This window comes from Sebastes fasciatus, chromosome 18 (assembly GCF_043250625.1).
Source record: "Sebastes fasciatus isolate fSebFas1 chromosome 18, fSebFas1.pri, whole genome shotgun sequence".
NCBI lineage: Eukaryota > Metazoa > Chordata > Actinopteri > Perciformes > Sebastidae > Sebastes > Sebastes fasciatus.
In genome coordinates, this window is record NC_133812.1 from 21,022,059 (window position 1) to 21,042,589 (window position 20,531).

Sequence of the window (20,531 nt, forward strand, 5' to 3'; positions counted from 1 at the left end):
CGGATTGAATCTCTATTCAATTAGAAAATAGAGCTGTTGTCCATTGTCCCACGAGTCTGAAGCCTCACAAACACACACACGCAGAGAGACATAAATACACACACTTTCTTCAGCCTGGCCCCGTTCAGACCTGCGTCCTGGGTGATCCGATCACATGTGGACAGCGCTAAGTGCAGGTGTGAAAGCACCCAAGACGCATCAAGATGTGATCTATCGGACCACATCTGGAGATGGTCTGGGCCTCATATGACCACATTCTTCTGGCAGTGTGTACACAAATGTGTCCTGAGCCACACTGAAGGACCACCTATTCAATTGACATCCTTTGCATAAGCGGAAGTACGTACTCATTCGCTGGCTTTGTCCACAACGTCTGAAAATTTTAAAAAGCCCGTAGAGGTATTATGACTGCGTCAAACATCTTGGGCGATTTGGTTTGCCTGCAACATGCCAAGGAATAGTCTGTATGGTTTGGATTTCTTCAGTTGCGTGGTGCAACGTTTCCTCATATAACGGTTTGTATGATATCTTATGAAATTTTATTTTTTATTTTTTGTGCATTATTCTACGACGAATATCCAGCAACACGTGTTAATTTACGCTCTTTACATGCATATAGTCTTTTCAAAATAACCTTCCGTCTTCACAGGACTAAATCTGGTTAGGTTTAGGCAACAAAACTACTTCTTTTAGGAAAAGATCATTGTTTGGGTTAAAATAACTACAGAAGTGACGTTCATCATCAGCCGGACTTCTGACCACCCCCACCTCACGCCTCAGCACCATGGGAGCCAGGGCATTCAGCTGCTCTGCTCCCAGGTTATGGAACTCACTCCCCCCACACATCCGGCAGTCTGACAATATCACATCTTTCAAATCCCTCCTGAAAACCCACCTGTTTAAACTGGCCTACTCTCTCTAGCACTCATCATCACCCATCCTATGTGTTTGTACAAATATGTCTCTGTCATGTCCTGTTGTTTTTATATTGTTTTTTATCTGTCTATGTTTTAACAGATTTTTGTAAGGTGTCCTTGGGTGTCCAGAAAGGCGCCACTAAATAAAATGTATTATTATTATTATTATTACTCAAGTACGAAAGTTACATGACAAATTAATCAACTTTGACTTCTGGTTTCACACGGGACATCTATCCACCCCGACCTCCTCCCTACGTGGTGTTTGTTGCTATTTATACTTCCTGTTTCACGATTATGTGGATTAAATATGCATTTATTTTGTGGGATATGATAAGAATTCCTGTGCATTACTTTTCGTAAGTATAGCTATGAACGATGTACGAGAACAGCTTCTGTAAACATTAGTATTTTGAAAGTATGTCTCATGTCACAGAAACCACTGAGAGTGAATCTTGTGTTTTGGATGTCATTATCTTATAGGACTGTTGATGTGTCAGTGTTTTTGTTCCAGTGCTCTGGACAGATCTAACACATCCCCGGCTCTCTGAAGCTCCGTTGCCTGGCAAAGGCGGCGGTGTTGGCGGCGCGGAGGTCTCCAGGGGCCGCGGGTAGATAATAAAACCGTATATTTTTATGTCCATATAGACAGACAGAACCTAAAGTGTTGCATACAATTTGTCGTATCTGCACAGTAAAGGTTATATTTTATATAAAAAATTGATCGTTGCTCGTCATCTTCCTTCACACTGTTATTTCCCCTCTTTCTCAACTTACTCAAGCAGAAACAGACACACCTGACAAAGGCCTTCGCAGCGCTTTTTGTGTCATTTCTGCTGCTCCGATTAGAACGCAGCATCAAAGATATGCATTTCAGAGGTTTGTCTCCCCGTATCAGCCGGCGGGAAACCGAGAGACACACATTCACAGACACGGTGATTGGCAGGTGTAGGTCTCCGTGTCCTTTCTGATAAGGTCTTCAATGTCGAGCCAATTTTTCTGGGAGACTGAAAAGACTACAGAGTGAATCATCTCAGAAGTCAAGGACACGGCGTGAATGTCAATAGAATTTGCCTCATTCTTCCCTTCGCCTCAGGGTTCAGTTAGAAATGGGAGACTATGTTACCCAAATATTTGGAAGTCGGCAGCAAAACTTGCCCATTGTATGGTTGTGATAAATGTTCCCCAGATGAATGGGAGCCTCGTTGATGATTGAAAGGTTGTGTGCAGCTCAAAAAAATAGCCTTATTAGCATGCAGACTGAACTCGGTTTCACTGAACCTCTCGCAGAAGAAATACAGTTACACATCGTATCAGATATCAGCATACATGTTTTTATGCCTTTGCATAATTGTGTAATAAAATAATGAGGGGATGACATTTTGGACAGACATGGATGTAAACTGTAATAAACCACTCATTGATAGACCTCGTCTCTGACCATAAATGTACTCTATTTGACTCCTGTATCCAGGCATAACCAGTCTGTCCATGACTTTTTATGATATACTATACTATGACTTTTTCATGACATTTGTTATGACATACTATGCTACTACATACTTTGACTTTTTTATGAGTTTTTCATGACACAATACACTTTGACTTTTTTGACATATATTTATTTAACTCAAAATGCAGTTAGAAAAAACAGTACAGTACCTTGATTCTCTGTGGTCTAAAGAAAATATGAATCAATTGGGTTTAAATTTGATTAAAGTTTATTTTCATGGCTCAGTATTAAATATCACATTAAATAATGTCTGATTGGAATATGAGCAGAACCTGCCCAGCCCAAGCTCTCTAAGAAGGCGAGGAAAAACTCCTCCAAAATCCTGAGGCCAGATGGAAAATGGGAAGAAACCTCGGGAAAGGCAAATCAAAGAGAGGTCCCCTCTCCTCGAACGGCTGGGGGAGCTACAGGATCTGCAAAAAAAAAGGGCAAACAGAATAATATCCATCCATTATCTGTAACCTCTTACCCTATCACAGGGGGGCTGGAGCCGATCCCAGCTGACATTGGGCAAAGGAGGGGCACACTCACTGGTGACCTGTCCTTTTTTCCGCCAGCCTATCACAGGCCGCTGAGGTTGCCAGCCTATCGCAGACCGCCAACCTCGCCAGCCTATCACAGGCCGGCCACCCTGGTTCCTCAAGTTCTTCCTGTCAAAGAGAAAAAGAGAGAGCAACATTAATACATGGATGACTTCAGTATTGTATGGCCGGGACGTGTGAGTTCAGTGGTGCTTTATCTGATCCATGGGTGCTGATTGAGCTGCTCCAGGGTCAGGCGCTGTTTGGGGTCTTCAGTCAGACACCTTTGCAAGAAATCCTTGCAATCTGGAGAGAAAGAAGGAGAAGAAAGATGAAGGTGACGGCTACAGAGATCCATCAGAACGTGAACTAAAATGACCAGATTAGGGTCTGTTGACATGTTTGTGTATGTTTTTGTTACCGTTGGACAGCTTCTTGCTGAATCTCAGATTGTCTGAGAGGAACTTGAGGGTCTCAAAATATTTGTTCCTGTGGACCGTTTCATACAGGACCACTCCCAACTGCCACGCTGTGGTGGGGCCGGCCCTGTAGTGTTCACTAATGTACAACTCCAGAGGGATGTGATTAGGGGTACCTAAAATGTACAGACATAATGATAAGACGGTGAGGAGGAGCTTTCTTTAAACCTAAAAGTCACAGATGGGTAAGTTAGTGAAGAGCAGGAGTAGAAGCTAGACATCTTACCGTAGAAGTCGCGGTAAGTGGAGCCTCTCTTCACGAAGCAACTCATCCCAAAATCAATGAGGCGGACTCGCGGGACGTCCAAGCCGGTCTCGATCAAGATATTTTCCACCTTGATGTCCCGGTGAAAGATTTGCTTATCCTGAAGCTCAATTAATGCATCAAGCAGCTGTTTCAGGATGATCTGAGAAACAAAAAGAGAAAGATGAGGGATCGTAGAGGATGTGGTTTGACATTTCTTCATGGCTGTTACTCAGTGGGCTACCTCCGGGTCTGAGAAGTGACACCAACGTGGAAGTGTAATTACTTTGGTGTGTACAATGTACAATAATGAATAGAAATGATGGTCAAAATAAACCCTAAATTGCAAAAAAAAAATATCCCTCCAGTTCCTGTACAAAGTTTAAAACACACACAAGGATCCTCCAGCAGCTTACCTTGGCCTCTTCCTCTTCTAAGGAGCCTCCCTTTGATAAAATGTACGTGTCCAAGTCCACGCAGGGGACTGGTCTCTCCAGCACCAGGATCAACTCCCGTTTCAGGTCGTACCAGTCCAGTAGGGAAATAGGTGATGAAGAGGCCGCTGAGCCACTTGTATCCTCCGCGAGTTTCAACATGATGGCAACCTCCATGGGGAGCGTATTCCCATGCTCGTCCTGAAACATCACAACAAAGTGGAGGATGAAGGAGAGAAGCTCAACAGAGAAGCAGGATTCATCCATAATACATTCAATAAGAGAGTGCCGTGTTGAATATGGTGTACGGTCTAAGACCTGCTCTTAACATAAAGCGTCTCAAGATAACTTCTGTTATGATTTGACGCTATATAAAAATAAATTAAATTGAATTGAATACAGCAGATCTTAACTCACCACGTGTTTGATGAACTGAGAGTCTCTTGGGACGTGTTTGATGGCAACCTAAGAGACACAAACTTTGTTAGCACTTCCTGTCCATACTGTGTGTGTGTGTGTGTGCAAAAATGTGTGTGTAATACTTACATGCAAATTATCTGATTTGCGATAGCCAGCAAACACAGATCCACACCCTCCTTCGCCGAGCTTCGTCTGTTGTTTGTATTTGGCCTTGAATGCAGCTTAAAACACAAACAGCGTTTAGTTTTAATACAGTTGTGAGGAACACTAATTGCATGTTATTTAAGCTCTGGGCTGGATTAATGCACAGACTGGCCTAGGCTGCAGCCGTATTTACAAGGGCCCCAGATTGGCCAGATTATTTTTAATTATTTAAATGTACTTCAGAGAATAAAATAAAACGTTTACCCCTATTGGCCCACAAGAAACATTAAAAAAATGAAGAGTGACACATCTACCCAATCAGCTGACCTTATGAGCCTGGCCCGATGATGTGACCAGGTTCATAAGGTCAATTTGGTTTTCAAATAATACGTCACTACTGGACAGTATAGTGGCAAAATGTCAGAAAGAAAATCTTCATTCTGGTAACATTAAAGCATGATGAGCAAGGTGGTCAGGGGGGCCCATACAAAGAGTGGCCAAGGGAACCCTGACCACCTTAATCCGCCACTGTTTAAGCTCTAATATGAATCTTACACTTAACATAAAGCCAAACCCGACATGTATCACTATCTACTGACCTCTTTGCACATGTGTGGGCAACTGTTGTGCGGCATAGAGTTTGGTCTCGTCCTTGGTCTCTATCAGGTTTTCAACAGATGAAAAAAAAAAAACAGAGGAACATCAGCTTGTTGAAAGTCACAGGCACTAACCTGGACAATAAGTCCTCCAAACTAAATGACAACACAGACCGTCATTCGGTGACTTCCAAAATGACACATATGAGTCTTTTCTGCTCTGCTGCCTCTTAGTTAAAGGAATAGCTCATTGTTTCTTTTCACACTTTGCTATTGTATATAGTATGATATTGTTTTTCTATGTTCATATTTTATATTTTCTAAACTAGTTGTAGTAGTCTGGCATATTTATAGTGTATTTTAACATATCTTTTTATCCATCTATCCATCCATCCATCTATCTGTCTATCTATCACTAAAGGGAAGTGAGGATTTGTTTTTCTTTGTAACTGAAGTCTATTTAGATCAATATACCAAAAACCCAGTTGATGGGTATTTCTGTGAAAGATCTGAGTACAACATCCACCACTGTCTGAACCTGGTGTTCAGTAAATGATGATGATGGTATACACTCCCAACAGCAGTTTCACACGATCAGCTTACCTCTGTGAACGTCCACTGGAGAGGACGGTCCTTCTCCGTTTTCTCTGGCTTTCCTCTTCAGTAGTCTCACATGGAGATCCTCCTCAGAGGTGTCTGGGTGTTCACCCTCAGAGACCCTTGTCCTGTGCTGCCCGGGGGTCTTCGTGTAAGGACAGGCCCTCCTGTTAAGCCCCCTAGTCGTCCTAGTCCGATCCATTGCAAGCGCTGAACTTAGTTCTGACGTGCTGCTTTGGAGCTCTGCAAATTAGAAAAACTCTGGAACAAATTGTAATTTTTAAAAATGTGTTTCAAGGTATTAACTCTGAATTAGTGCTTACTCCTAAATAAGTCATATTAACATGAGTGACTGGATTTTTTTACTTACCTCAACTTGTTCCAAGGGCTGGAGAAGAGAGTTAGTGTCCTCAGCAGAGGCTTTGTCAATGATAATGTTTCTAAGAAGTTTCTAACACCACTTTCAGAACAACGAGATGTTGAGTCTGATCGTGATTGATTGAATCTAAATGTGACAGAATGTGATATTTCGTGTGTGTTCTAAGCTTTTGAAGCTTTGTTGGTGTGATGTCATCATGATGTCATAAAGGCATCACAGCCAAGTTCTTTCCGGAATATGCAAATGAGTGTGTTTAGAATGAATTGTGTATGTGTATATATTTGAATTTATATATTGAATTCATTAAAGGGCCCATATTGTAAAAAGTAAGATTTTCATGTCTTTTATATTATAAAGCAGGTTTAAGTGCTTTATAAATACTGTTAAACTATCAAAACGCTCAATATACGGAGAAATACACACAGCCCGTATTCAGAAATTGTGCGTTTGAAACAAGCCGTTAGAATGTCTGTCCATTTGTGATGTCACAAATATACAATATTTAGACCATTACACGGTTTTAAACATAAACATTCTAAATGTGTCCCAGTTTATTCCTGGTTGCAGTGAATGTCAATGTCATCAGCTGACAGGAAGTAAACATAGACCCAAGCTGTTGCCTAGCAACGCAATTCTGTTGCAATTCCGTTGAAATTCCGTTGAAATGCACTAAAACGGAGCGTTTCAGACAGAGCGTGAATACAGGTATATTCAAGCAGACAGTATGAGGAAAATAAAGTTTTTTTTTAACATTACAGCATGTAAACATGTTCTATTAGAAAATGAGCATGATATGGGACCTTTAAAAGCTTTAGCTGAGGGGGAGATTATGTGTTTATTTCTCCTTTTTGATATATTTTTCCTCCTTTTTGTTTTTATAGAAACAACCATGAAAGAACTGTCCAGATTAAAACCATGATGCATGAAATAGCTTCTTATTCAAAGACGTGTGGGTGACACACACACTTTCCTTTCCCGTCCCCGTCCCTGGGAGCTGTAGTATGTGTTACAGTAGTAGTTATGGATAATCCTTTTGGGAGCACATGCAGACTCATACGGCGTAATAATTCCCTTGGCACGGTGTCACTCCCATTTACAATTGAGATGCATTCCTCTGCTCAATTCACACTCAGCTGAAACTCTTCAGTTTCAGTTCACGAGGTTAGAAGCTACTTTGTAAAAAAAATATATTTGATATGGAAGACTGGCACATGTGCTATTTACAAAACCAGCTCACAGATATCACTTCTCTGAGGGAGATATGCCTTCAGTTGCCCTTTCCTACCTATCTGGAGAATGTGCTACTTATTGGGCTTTTGTTTCTTCTTTACTATTTAGGTCAGTAGTATTTCTCCCTTTCTTTTACTATAACATAAAACTCTGCATTTAAAGAGCTACTAACCGTGAATAAGTTTTAAGCGTTTCATTCTCCATCATATTCAAGCCATTCACACGCTGTTAAAGCCTCGAGGGAGCTCGTTGGATGTTAACAAAACAATCGTTCTTTTATCTTTATGATACAGTAATGATGAGCTGTTCATATTCTACCGTACAGTGAAGAGGTAGATTTATATTTAGCTTATCATTTAGACAGTAAAAAAACAGGAATATATTTTAAATAAACCCTTTTTTATAGAAAACCTGCTGAGTTACAGTCAGTTGTGGAAAGTAACCGAGTACATTTACTCAAGTAAAACTGTGGACCTGCTGGTGGCACTAGATGAAAACTCACCAGAGTTTTTTATTGCCTGGGGTCCAAATGTCTGGACCAAATTAAACAGCAAATCATCCAATAGTTGTTGAGATATTTAAGTCTGGAGTGAAGTGTTGGACTGGCAGGCATTGTTACCTGGAGCCGCTGGCGTGGCTAAAAAAGAAAGACCGGCTCCCCTGAGCCACGAGATTCTGTATTTCTGAGTTTTATCACAGCGTTCAGGCTGGTGTGCTGTAAGATCAGGATGAAAGCTGTAGCTACACACTGCGTAAGGATACGGATACTATTGCTCAGCATTTACAGTAAGAAAGTAGGTCTCTCTCATAAACAAGTGTTGCCTGCTGCGGTCAGCATTTCCAATCGAAATCCCACCACTAATTAGCTTAGAGATGTTGCAGAGTTGCACATTATTTTGTCAGATTCTCTAAATGCATTCCCACACACACACACACACACACACACACACACACACACACACACACACACACGCGCACACACACACATATATACTGCAGACACACACTAGTCAGTCAGAGTGTAGGCCCATGTTTGCTGTAATTAATCAGTGATGTGGGACTCCGTTGGCCCAGCAGAATGTAAAACACTGAATTTAAATGATGAGAGCACATATTAGACACCATGGCCCTGCATACACAACAAGCTCCCCTTGGCCCTCTTGCCCACCTCGTATAATAAGCTGCATTTTCTACCAATTAACAGGCTTCTCTCTGTGGGGTGATCAAGTTCGTCGCCCCATCGATAACAGAACTGTGGCTTTTGTTGTCTCAGAAGTATCCAAAGAGCCATCAGCCTGAAAGCATGTAAACCCGGGGATTTACTGAAATGACCGACGGGGACTTTAGAAACCGGACGAGAGTTTCGTCTCCTGCAGAGACGTCAGAGAAAGAACTTTTTGATGTTCTTTAAACACAGGCCGCCCTCAGGCACTTTATAATGGACGTGATATAATTTGTTATTGATCGCTGCTTAACTGGCTATGTTTTAGTTAGTTGCTGTCTGTGAGCTGGCTTTTTTTGCTCCATTACAATGAATTTGAAGATTTCTTTTGAATTCTACCATATAGATTAGAAATCCCGTTGGATTTTATTTTGATAATCTGTTATTAATACATTAAATCATTTTTGTATTAAAGCTACAATGAGGAACATTAATTTTGAGTTGATTTTGGCGGTCCCTGTGGACAACAGTGGTAGTGTTTCCGAGCACCAACTGAGACTGTTTCATAACCAGTTAAAAGTTCCTAACAGTAACTTTAAGTGTTGATAAAACAATCATCTTTTGAAACATCAGCAAATGAATATTTAATGAGGAACCAAATAAAAAAAGACAAAAAAAACCCCACAAATTGTTGTTTTTTCATTAATATTTATGTATATATAAATGTATTCATCTATTTGTTTCAATTACCTAAAATTTAAAAAATAGATAGAAAATTGATAAATCAATTCCTTATCAAAATATAAATTACTTCCACTAAAAAGTAAATTAAAAAGAATAATCGTTGATTATTTTTTGTTGTCTCCTCTTGTGCTTCTTCTTATCTTCTTGTAGTTTATTAGTTTATTAAACAGAGGCCATGCACAACACAAACGTTGAGCCAGAGTTGGCTATATAGCTATTTATCATCTGCGGTCCCTAAGCAGGAAGGTATTAAAAAACAATACAAACAATACAATACAAACAATTAAAAACAAAACAGTTGGCAAGCAAAGCAGTTTGCAAAATTTCCAAGCAGTATATCACATATAAAGCAACGTCCTACAAAATATACATTACATAGTCTCCACGTTGCTTCCATGCATCGTCCCTGCAGAACGACACACATTGTTTAAGTGGTGGCGGCGCAACACAATGCTTCTCGCTATCTCTAAACCACAAACTGTTTTCCTCCTTGTTTAAGTAAACCCAGGAGAATATTCCTTGATTCAGAATGGGATTTCTCCGGCGGTGCTCTCCCCTCGCTACATTAATAACTGTTGTGGCAGATAATAGCTGTAATGAAGCAAAGACGTGGTTTTAATTTCAGAGGTGGTGCAACATTTTAATCAGCAGCAATTCAGCTACTTTTCTAGTAGTTTTCTACTTCAGGATTCTGTGATAACAAAACGCAAAGGTCAGAAACACTTCTCTGGTGTGCTGTGAATGCTTTACTTACCCAATGTACAAGTATAGACGTTATAGAAATAGGCAGTATATCGTCAAAACTGTTGATGTCAGTTGAGTAGGCAACTATAGAGCGTGGAAGGGCAAGTTCACCGTGGTCGTCACGTTGACGGGAGAAAATAATGTTTTTGACTTTTGAAAGTCAGATGCTTACATGAAAGGTTGCTGGTAGTTACGGTCTGAAAGACATGATGTGAACACGACATAGAGGAACACTTTTACAAGAAAAACGGAAATAATTACCATTTAATTCAGTTTTATTGAAAAATAAATCCTTTATATCTTTTGAATACAGTTGATGAGATGCAATCATGAAATAAATGCATAACTGTTTCTGGCTCTGTGTAAGAAAATGTACATTTATCACTGATGGACTTCATATTTATGACGACCTCAGCACGTGACTGATTGAATTGTGATCCATGCTTACATACGTCATTAAAACTTCTAGCATTTGTTATGTTAACATATTGGATGTCTGACCAAAGAAATCAGTCCAATGTTGTCTGTAATAATAATTTTACTGTATTGTAATGGCCTGTACAACAAGCCATTAAACGCCACACCCAAAAGAAATTCATCAGTCTCCTTTTTAGCTTTGGATGTAACTCTTGACTGTCTTGGCATCAAAAGGAGAGCAGAGCAAGGCTCAAGCCAGGTTTTTTTTCTTGCCAATGGCCTTTCTTTATATTGTTATTATATATTTTATTTTACTTTTTCAATAATCACAGCCTCCGGCAAGCCTTAAAGGGCAACTTTTTTATGTTTTTTCGTACCTTTCGCTTGATCCGGTGTGTTTGTCATTGCGTCATGTGACTTGTTGCCGGAAGACAACGGTGGAAATGTGAGTGAGAGTTGGATGGAAGAGTGCCGGTGTTGTTAGAGTTTGTTGTGTTGGAGTACAGAAAGGCATAGCTTAGTGTGATCTAAAAGATTGTAAATGTGATGGCTGAATATTTAGATGATTTCAACAATGTGGAGGCGACGTGAGGTTTCAGAACGAGGCTTCTCTGAGCGAGACACACAATAACAAACAGAATGAATCAACGAAAGGTAAGAGAAAGGTTTTATTTCTCTCTAGGGTCCTTTGGTTAATGTTGTCAGACACTTATAATAACAATCTGAGCATGTCAGTGGCAAAAACAAGCACTTTTAGCGAACGTACATTGGCGGATACAAAATCATGGGAAAATATGGTCCAGGTTGAAAAATACCAAAGTTACCCTTTAAGCTTGGTTCCATGTAATTTCTCATTTCTGTTACACGTTACATCGACATTAAGTATCAGCGGCCTCCCGGGATACATACTGTAGGTATCTTGGTACATGTTCAGTCCTATAACGATGTTCTCTTAGTCTAACAGCACAACTTTATTACTGACCCTGCTCTAGCTTCCATATATGAAATGAAAACAGTCCATTTTATTCTGGACTTTATTCTTGGAAGTTATGTTTTATTTCTTGTGTGTCTGCGTGGGACTTGTTTGTGTATCTAATCATTGAGCCAATAAAAAACATAGCTTATTGGTGTGTACAAACCAAGGACAATACAGTAACAGTATATGGCAGTGAGAAAGGCCTTTGAAGGCTATGAAATGACACATCACATAATAAAACCCTGGCAGAGAAAGAGAGAGAGAGTGAGTATGCAATAATGCTCTATCTTTTCATGCTTCCTCTCTTTTTGGGTGATACGTACAGTAAATCTCGACAGGAAGTAAAAGCACTCCCCTTCCCTCGTTTCCTTCATGCTGTGAGCTCAATGGTAGATAATCATTTCTATGATTCGGCCTTTTGCCACCGCTGACGTCTATTGTTGGACATCCATAGTGAGCCAGAGGACAGTAACTGCTGCACAGGGGGCTCTGTGAGTGGAAGGCCATTCAACATGCTGCAGATTCGTCTTCAGCACAACAATAACAGCAGTCAATTTATGTCTTTTTTATTCTCTATATCCTTCCCTGCACATGGCGAGCTTATCTGTATCTCTGTGTGTGGTTTATCTCTACCTTTTTTGTGTGTGCGCCACACCTCCCAAAGTGCACTGCAGAAGTAAATCAACAGCCCGCTGCAGCCTTCAGGTGCCATAAAGCTCCCGCACTCCCCCACAGTCGTTCCACCCGGTGTGTAGTTCACCGGCTTGTCCAGCTCTCCTCCCTCACCTCATCTTTTAAGTACGCATTTGTTCCCTCCGCCTCATGAATGTGACTTAAATAAGAATCATGTAGAACTTGAAGTCGGTCGACTATTTATCTTTTCCACCAACAGAGATAAAAGCGACCACATCACTGCATACAAATATTGCACGCTCTCTGCAGATCGATTTTGTTCGGACATACCGTTGATTCTTCGGTATACACCACCACACTAGATACTTTGTTATGCCAGGATCAGACTAACACAGTATCAGCCCAATCCGATAGATGTGGGGTGTTGGAAATGTGAATTAGTATCGGGCATGATGACAATATTTTATTTTATCTTGTGTAGTGTGTCATTGTGTATGACATTTATTCATCTATTTATTGAGTCATTCATTTATTTTTCATTATAACGGCATACTTATTGCACTTCTTTTGCCATTATCGTGTCATTTATACACCTTTACGTTGCGACCGGGCTGTCTTTTAACAGCCATTGTTGTAATTTCTGACTGTATTACTAAAGGGACTGTTTGTAAGAATCAGAAATTGGTTGTAACAGCGATACCTGTGGCCGTTAAGTCAACGAAAGTCAGTGTCCTGTTGCTCGCGCTCATCCGTGTGTGTGCGCTACTTGAATGTGAGCGAGCATCCGTCAAAACAGTGAGGCGACACACATCAGCTAAAACCACAATATCACTCTATATTTCAGCTGCTTGGCAGTAATGTTAGCTGACCAGACGAAGGTCTTTCCATGAATCTATGCTGATCCTAGTATGTATAGTGTGCACGCATGCATGTGTAGCTTCACTAGATATAACTTTGCGGTTTTGGTGTTGGTTTGTGTTGGAGCCTGAGTCTGAACAGCGTAGCCACACGCGAGCACGCTTGGGACAGCGACCCAGATTGATTTATACGTGTAAGAAGTTACAAACAGTCCCTTTAAGATAAATATGATACCAGGCCGTTAACTAGAGCAATTCCAAACATTTCTGTAATATTACTGTAAATGTGTCATAGGAATACATTTAGGTTAAGAGCTTCCCAAAGACACCCAGCTGATATTAATCAATAATGCAGTATAAAGATATTGAATTAAACCACATCACATCCATATCAGACGGGGATCACAGCGACTGGATCCCATTTCTTGTGAAAACACACATAATCTGCCACAATGCCAGACACCCACTTCCTCTTTCTTTCCCTCTCATCTGTTCGCTGACACTATTTCGTCTGATCTCTCCGGCCCTCTCTTTCTTCCTTTCCCCGACACAGCCTCTCTCTCTCGCTCGCTCGCATTGATTAATTCCACAGGGCTGCCATCTGATGCTTTTCAAGCCCCGTCCTCCTACCATCGCCCGGGGCTAGGCAGACGACCGGAGGGATACTGACTCAATGGATTGAAGCCCCGAGTAAAAAGAGAGAACTTTCTTCACCAGAGATCAAGGCACTTCTTCCTCACAGAGTTGTTGATAGAGAGTGTCAAAAAAGCGCTCTGAGCCCTTTGGTCTTCAGAGGAGTAGACTGCTCGACAGGGACACAGCAGCATTTACAAAACATAACCCAGCTGGTGGGGAAAACAGGGTGTTTGGAAAGCTCTGGACCTGCATGTTGGTTCAGAATAAAAAACAGGACAGTGGCAGGGACTAATGAAGCGTTCATGTCATATTGGAGCCTTTGTAATTCATTTCAGAGTTTACGATATCATTGCTCTATGGCAGGGGTCATCAACTGCATTTTAATTTTTCTATGCAGAAGCTGTGGGGGCCGGACTTTCAAACAAATGTTGTTGTTTTTATTTAGGCCTAATTAGCCTATTACTCTTCAATCCTCATACGACGGTTTGTAGGATTTCCTATGAAAAGATATTCCTCATTTTTCCTACAAATGTCCAACAACACCTGTCAATTTCCTCTAGTTACATGCATATACTGTAGTCTTTTCAAAATAAACTTCCCGTCTTCACAGGAAAAGAAAAGTAACAAAAGAGCCAGGGGTATATCCCACAACACAAAAATATTAAAATATTAAACTTACACATATTGAGTGTCTTAATAGCCTTTTTTCTTGGTCAAATTAGAAAGTGGTTTCACATATTGCTCATCATCCTTCAAGAAAACCACAAAATAAGGTATTACATGTAAAATTTATATTTATGAATAAAAGATGAAAAGAAAACGTAAAATTTATTATAAGAACATATTGTTTTGGGGTTGTCTTTAAATATATGATCAATGACAAATCTGCAATGCTTTTAATTTTCTGCATGTAGTGATTAACAGGGTAATAATTTTGAAGGACACCTCCTTAACCTCATTCATTAGATATTTATGAGGAAGAATCCAGACCTTCTTCCAATAGCCTATATATCATTTACAAACCGATTCCAATATGCCTTGACATATTGAATAGAGACAATATCTCTTTGAAAAAGGGCAGCTATGGCTCTATCATTATTTTGGAGATGTCGTGGGAAACATATTCTTCAAAACGGCAGTCCACAAACCAATGGGTGACTACGTCCACTTCTTATGTCTATGATCCCTACTGTATGTCCAGTTTGCTTGTGTGAGCCTGATATTGTTTTAGGTTTGTTGATCAGGGAACCCAAAATGAAAACTTCATTCTGCATAGAGGTGCCAAGCAGCATGTTGATTCTCAGTGGGATTGTCTGCTGTATTAGCAGCCCTTACGTGTGACGTTTAATGCAAATTTAAGATGCGTTCCCTTTGAAGGCTGAAAAGATCCCGTCCTTTCATAACCCACTCAGTTCCTCATTCAGTCAGTGTGCTCTGAGAGTTTTCAGTCTGCACGAACCGCCACTCTGATGAGGCATGAAGTGTGTGAGTGGGTGGGAGCACGAGAGCACAGATGAACAGTCTAGTCTGACACGCTGCAGCAGATCAGCGTGGTCCTTTACCGAGACGTGATGGGAAATGTATTGGAAACTATTATCAGTGCACATTTCCATTTCAATGAAGAGTTCATCAGGAGCCCTTTTTCTGCAGGCGCTGTCCCCCTTTGATGACAAATGCTTCATAATCACACCTACCCAGGGAAAATATGAGTGCACTTGTTGCTCCTAGCAACAGCTCAAAATGACGTGTGGTGAGAATGTGTGATCGGGCTCGCATATGCTTTTTGCATGCATTTGCATACAAACGTGTGACTAGACTCTTGCACTCCCCTGCCATCGGGAGAATCAGTATTCATATGACTTGGCCCTTCTTGGATTTATGTTTCATTTTACGAGATAAGGAGGCAGGAGAGAGATTAGGACATTATAACCCCATGGGAAAGGCTTTCAAAAGGAAAACTATTGAAATGCACCTGCTCAGACAGGGATGTCAGCCTCCACTGATCGAGGATCAGTTGTTCATGCTCCTCAGGATTGTCTGTCATTTCTACAGAGATCAGATTTGAAGCCAGCTAGAGCTCGATTGAAAGAGTCACAATACAGAGACTTCCACCCACATTTACTGGGAAATGTACGGGTGTATCAGATTTATAGGTACATGTCCTGTCACACAAGGAAGATCTACCCCCAAAGACTGTCACAACAGATTTCATGTCACTCTAGACAAGCTGTCATTCCCACTTTGCTGTTTCAACCAAAGAACGTCATACGATCGGAAAAGAAACGAGAGCAATATCCTACATCAGTGGTTTTCTCTTCTTTGGAGTCAGGACCTTGAAAATCAATAATAAACAATGTGAGACGGAAAAAATCACTCTTTAGTTAAATTGCTTTTAACTCATTTCAACACTACGGCTGTAACCTGTAATGAGGGGTCACAAGTGGACATTTTAAGGGGTCACAAACCCAAAATGGTTAAGAACTACAGTTCTTCTTTACATGACTAGTTTGGTTGCAGTTCACAGTGCAGGGACATGATTAGAGGTTGGGACTCGAGTCACATGACATGATTTAAAACTTCAGTAGGCAGTATATTTTTGGCATCATTGGGCAACAATTCCATAATAACCTTTCAGCATATTGTAATTCAAGTGTTGTGAGAGATAACTAGACTTCTGCACCTCCTCATGGCTCTGTTTTCAATCTAGCCCGTGACGGTAGACCAATCACAGGTCATTTCAGAGAGAGAGCATTCCTATTGGCTGTGCTCCGGTCATGTTACCGGTGCTTGGCGTTCCTTCAAGATATCTCAACATTGCTGCCGGGTCACAAACTTTCTCATTTCACAGCTAAACCGTGCACTACAAGATGATTCTAGAAACATTTGAGGCGAGAAATAGGCATTAATGTAACATAATATTGATTCATATTTGATCAGCGCTGCCTAGTTTGACCGTTTGGTCTGAGTTTGCGAGTGATTGACGGCCGGCTCTCATAGGCAGCAGATGGACAGCAGATGGACAGCAGGTTTCAGGTCAGCTCTGACTACTTGTTTTGTGAAATCTTGCAGATGCCGTTAGGAGCATCGGAGGACACAGAAGCACATGATTTTTTTTCAGGTTACTTGTCTCACCCACTACTGTCACGATATAGCGACAGTTTTATAAAAATAACTTTTTTTAATCATATTTGTTCCAATCTCGCCTACTTCAGCTTTACCTCGATAAAACCAAATAGTTTTGATTAACCAAAGTAACAGTATTTGCTGAGGCTGTGCAATACAACCTAATCTACCTTTTATAGACTAAGCAGCAGGTCCATAACAATTTACAGTATAGATGCACATATTTAAATATAAGAAAATCAATAACTGTATGCAACTGCATCCATTTCCACCCACACTCCTTAATCATGTTAAATTCAATTAACCTTTGACCAAAGATGCGTTATGGCTTTAACTTTGACAGCTGTAGTTTGTACATCAACAATTGTTAGTCACCACTCAGCAAAAATGATCTGGCATGCATTCACTGGTCTGATTCACACAGATAGGATACACACAGCTTTAGATTCAAATGTTAAGCTTGTGGAAATGCAGACAAAAATGTTTGTGTTGAACTGTTTGCACTTTGAAGTCGACTTTCCAAGAGTACAGACTGAACTCCAAAGTCCTCCCAACATGGACCTTTAAGCACTGCAATAAAATGATTTGGTGTACAATATTCAAGGCTGCAGCGAGATTTCAAATGGATCTTTGCTGAGCATCAGCTGCTAAAAAAGAAGGTCATAAGTCTCTCTAAGGAGAGCAGCCTCTGTGCTCCGAGGGACTCTAAAACCAGATCAGACTTTCTCAGATATTATGTTGACTCATAAAAGATATTAACTGGGTTATGACACCCTAACAAAACGTTGAGAAAAGGCAGGCGTACTGGCAGTTAGAAGCTCATAGTGTTGAAGAGATGAGAGGTCAGGATTTGGAGCAAATTTAAAAGTCATTGAAAAGATGCCAGTGTACAAGGGTCTAATGAAAACGCTGCCACCGGAGAATACCTCATTAAGAAACAGTATCTGGGCGACAGGTGGAGGACACGATGTGAGACTCCGTTTCCTCCGGGACAAGAAAGAAACGGCTTCAAAAGCTCCTCCCTGTGGATTCAACCACTAGGTAAAAGGGGACCTTTATCCTCGTCTTTTTTATCTTTGGGAGGAATCTTTTATGCTTGGACATTTTTAATAAATTATGTTTTTAAAAAAAAACAGTGCTCAGAGGATGCTTAAATACAGCGACTGAAGGAGGGATAACAAGTGAATAAATAAGACTGAAACGCACCCTAGAGTTATCGTGTTTCTTGAAGATAAGATTACAGAATCTTACATCATTACCCCGCTCTCTGATATTTCCACATCGTGTCCTTCGTAATGTTGTAGGACACTCGCAGTTTATCAGCCGTTCATTTGCATTTGGCATTTTTACATTTTGGTTTCACAGCTGGAGTGTTATGTAGGGACGGCAGGGGGTTGTTCTCTAAAAGAGCAAGCAGTACAGAGGAATACCACGTATCAGTGAGGACATTCAAAGTCACCGTGTTCACGACATAATGTGTTTACAGCTTAATGTTTCGTTAGATGTACCTTCAAAACCATGCATGACAACTAAAGTACGCTTAGGTGGATTACATCTACCACACAAACAGCTGCAAATCTGGGTCATTGCAATAAAATATGAACACGAATAGACAAAGTGTGATCATTTACCTAAGATGTACCATACAAACTAAACTTGTATAGACACAGCAGCTTATTAGAAGTCCATAACAGTACAAAATATAGGTGCATATAGTGAAATATAAAAAAAAATATCAAAGAATTGCTTTTAAAATCTCAATAACATGCAGAACAACAACACAACTCTGTCCCAGAGGACAATGGTTAATCTACAGTCCACTGTAATGTTTACAATTAAATCCGATCCGTAAGATTTTCATTATATCAAAACCCATTTTTGATACTATCTGTGGCTAGAATACATATGCATACGGGTTCAGCATAAGGCTACCGACACGGTCAATAATGAATTTATCACAGATGCAATGAGTCCTCTTTGTTTGAGTGCGCTATAAACAGATACACAAGTTGTTGCATTTTTTAACAGCCTCTCAAGATGTTTTTTTACCATCCTCAGTGGTTAGCACAAGTGTCATTTCAAACAGAACTCTGGGACCTTTATTATTAAAACACGCTTGTCACCAGCAACCACAGATATCAACAAGTCAAACAGGAACTGAAATGTTAAGAACTATTTTTAGTTCTGTTGGGGCTAACTTGCACATCAGAGTTTGGAAAGCTTGTGAACAAAATGAGGACCAAAACAACCTAAAAATGGTTGGCAAAACAGGTCCATTAGTAGCTGTTCTTGAGCTTTTAATCATATCACATGATCTTCCTCGGCAAATATAGTGTCCCCAGTTGTCTTGGATGTCCAAATTGTAATAGCGAATAGGATAAGCTTTTAGAGATAATGGATGGATGGATGGATCATTGAACCAATGTGATGTAAATATTGTATTCTGGTTGTTGATTGATGTTTTGACAACTGCTGTTTCCAAGGTTAAGAATGAACTTTCAGTTATAATTATTGTCACAAAAGCAATTTGCACTTCTTCTTCACTTTCTAATTCTTGGCACAACAATAGTATCAAAGACAAACTCTTTTAACACGCCTATCCAAAGACATTTTTCGCTGAAGTGCACAGTGTTGATCATTGACGCAGCATGTAAATATGTACTGCGGAATATTTGCATATGAAAAGACAGGGTTGAATTATTTGACAGTGTTCATTAATCTAAATCGGACGAACGTTGGAGTCATTCTGACATCGTGACACGTAAAGAATATGAATGAGGTTATTTCCTCTGTGATCTAGACAACTTTCAGATACTAAACGTCCTTTGTCTATGAAGTGAAGTCGCTAAATGATGATCAATAAGACTCTGGCTTTTCAATCGTGCAAAGTTTATAAATCGAGCTCATAAACCAGCGTACTTTTCTTTGTGTTTCTTGTAAGAGTGAGTTGTTTTTGTAAGTATATAACTCACTATTTGTAGTATTTGTAGTTGGTGTGTGTATTTCTGCAGGTCATGTTGTCAGTGTAGAGTCATTCTGCCCGTCCTCTGCTTGTTACAAACTGTCATGTCACGAGAGCAGCGGGGAAAAACCAACTAAACAACGAGCTGCTGGGCCGTGCAAATGACAGACAGGCTGCGTCACACACACATCTATGCATGGTCATGCAAACACACACACACACACACACTAGACAACAGTGATGCTCTGCCTGTTACTGCTGGCTAGAGACGTTTGTTTTAGCTATGCACTCTGGGTTGTCAGAATTTCATCTTCTTGGGTGAGCAGGGGGAAAGAAATGTCGGAGGAAGTTGTGTGTGTGATGGTGATGGTGGCACATGGGATGAACACACACACACACACACCACATAAAAGTATTACTCCCACATGTTCAATCTTTCAGAATAAAGTGTTTCATAGCATTAAGTCCTAAGACAGCCTGTCCTCTGCTCTCCAGAGTGATGAGCACTTCTGAAGCTTTCAACCATCTCTTCAGTGTGTGTGTGTGTGTGTGTGTGTGTGTGTGTGTGTGTGTGTGTGTGTGTGTGTGTGTGTGTGTGTGCGTGCGTGCGTGCGTGCGTGCGTGCGTGCGTGCGTGCGTGCGTGTCTTATAGCGAGTAATGAACCCTACAAGAGCACCCGCAGTCCACCATGATAGATTAAGCTGTAACGGCGGTTGCTGTAGAAACCTTCTATCCATCTATCAACAGCAGCTACATTCATTTAGCACTTAACAGTGACCAGCGACTCTGTTGTTTCTACCAA

General features: G+C 40.6%; 1 protein-coding gene and 1 long non-coding RNA gene across 3 annotated transcripts in view; one reads left to right on the forward strand and one right to left on the reverse strand.

Annotated features, from left to right (window-relative positions):
• Positions 1-20,531, forward strand: part of LOC141755666 (uncharacterized) — a 186,666-nt gene that overhangs the window by 128,116 nt on the left and 38,019 nt on the right. The gene's annotated exons all lie outside the window — the stretch shown is intronic.
• Positions 2,621-6,372, reverse strand: LOC141755986 (serine/threonine-protein kinase pim-2-like). Its single transcript, XM_074615389.1, has 10 exons — positions 6,236-6,372; positions 5,872-6,126; positions 5,272-5,331; positions 4,655-4,749; positions 4,526-4,573; positions 4,091-4,309; positions 3,657-3,837; positions 3,373-3,546; positions 3,065-3,257; positions 2,621-2,908 (listed from the first exon to the last, which is right to left on the reverse strand). The coding sequence occupies exons 2-9, from the start codon at positions 6,065-6,067 to the stop codon at positions 3,166-3,168; spliced, it is 1,065 nt and encodes a 354-aa protein (XP_074471490.1). The 5' UTR covers positions 6,068-6,126; positions 6,236-6,372; the 3' UTR covers positions 2,621-2,908; positions 3,065-3,165.

Excerpts from the sequence above, each read along its gene's own strand:
- LOC141755986 (XM_074615389.1), bottom strand. The coding sequence starts at position 6,067 with ATGGATCGGACTAGGACGACTAGGGGGCTTAACAGGAGGGCCTGTCCT. Across the intron at positions 4,310-4,525 it reads CTCAGTTCATCAAACACGTG|GACGAGCATGGGAATACGCT; the intron begins GTGAGTTAAGAT and ends GTGATGTTTCAG. Across the intron at positions 3,258-3,372 it reads CAGCAAGAAGCTGTCCAACG|ATTGCAAGGATTTCTTGCAA; the intron begins GTAACAAAAACA and ends CTTTCTCTCCAG.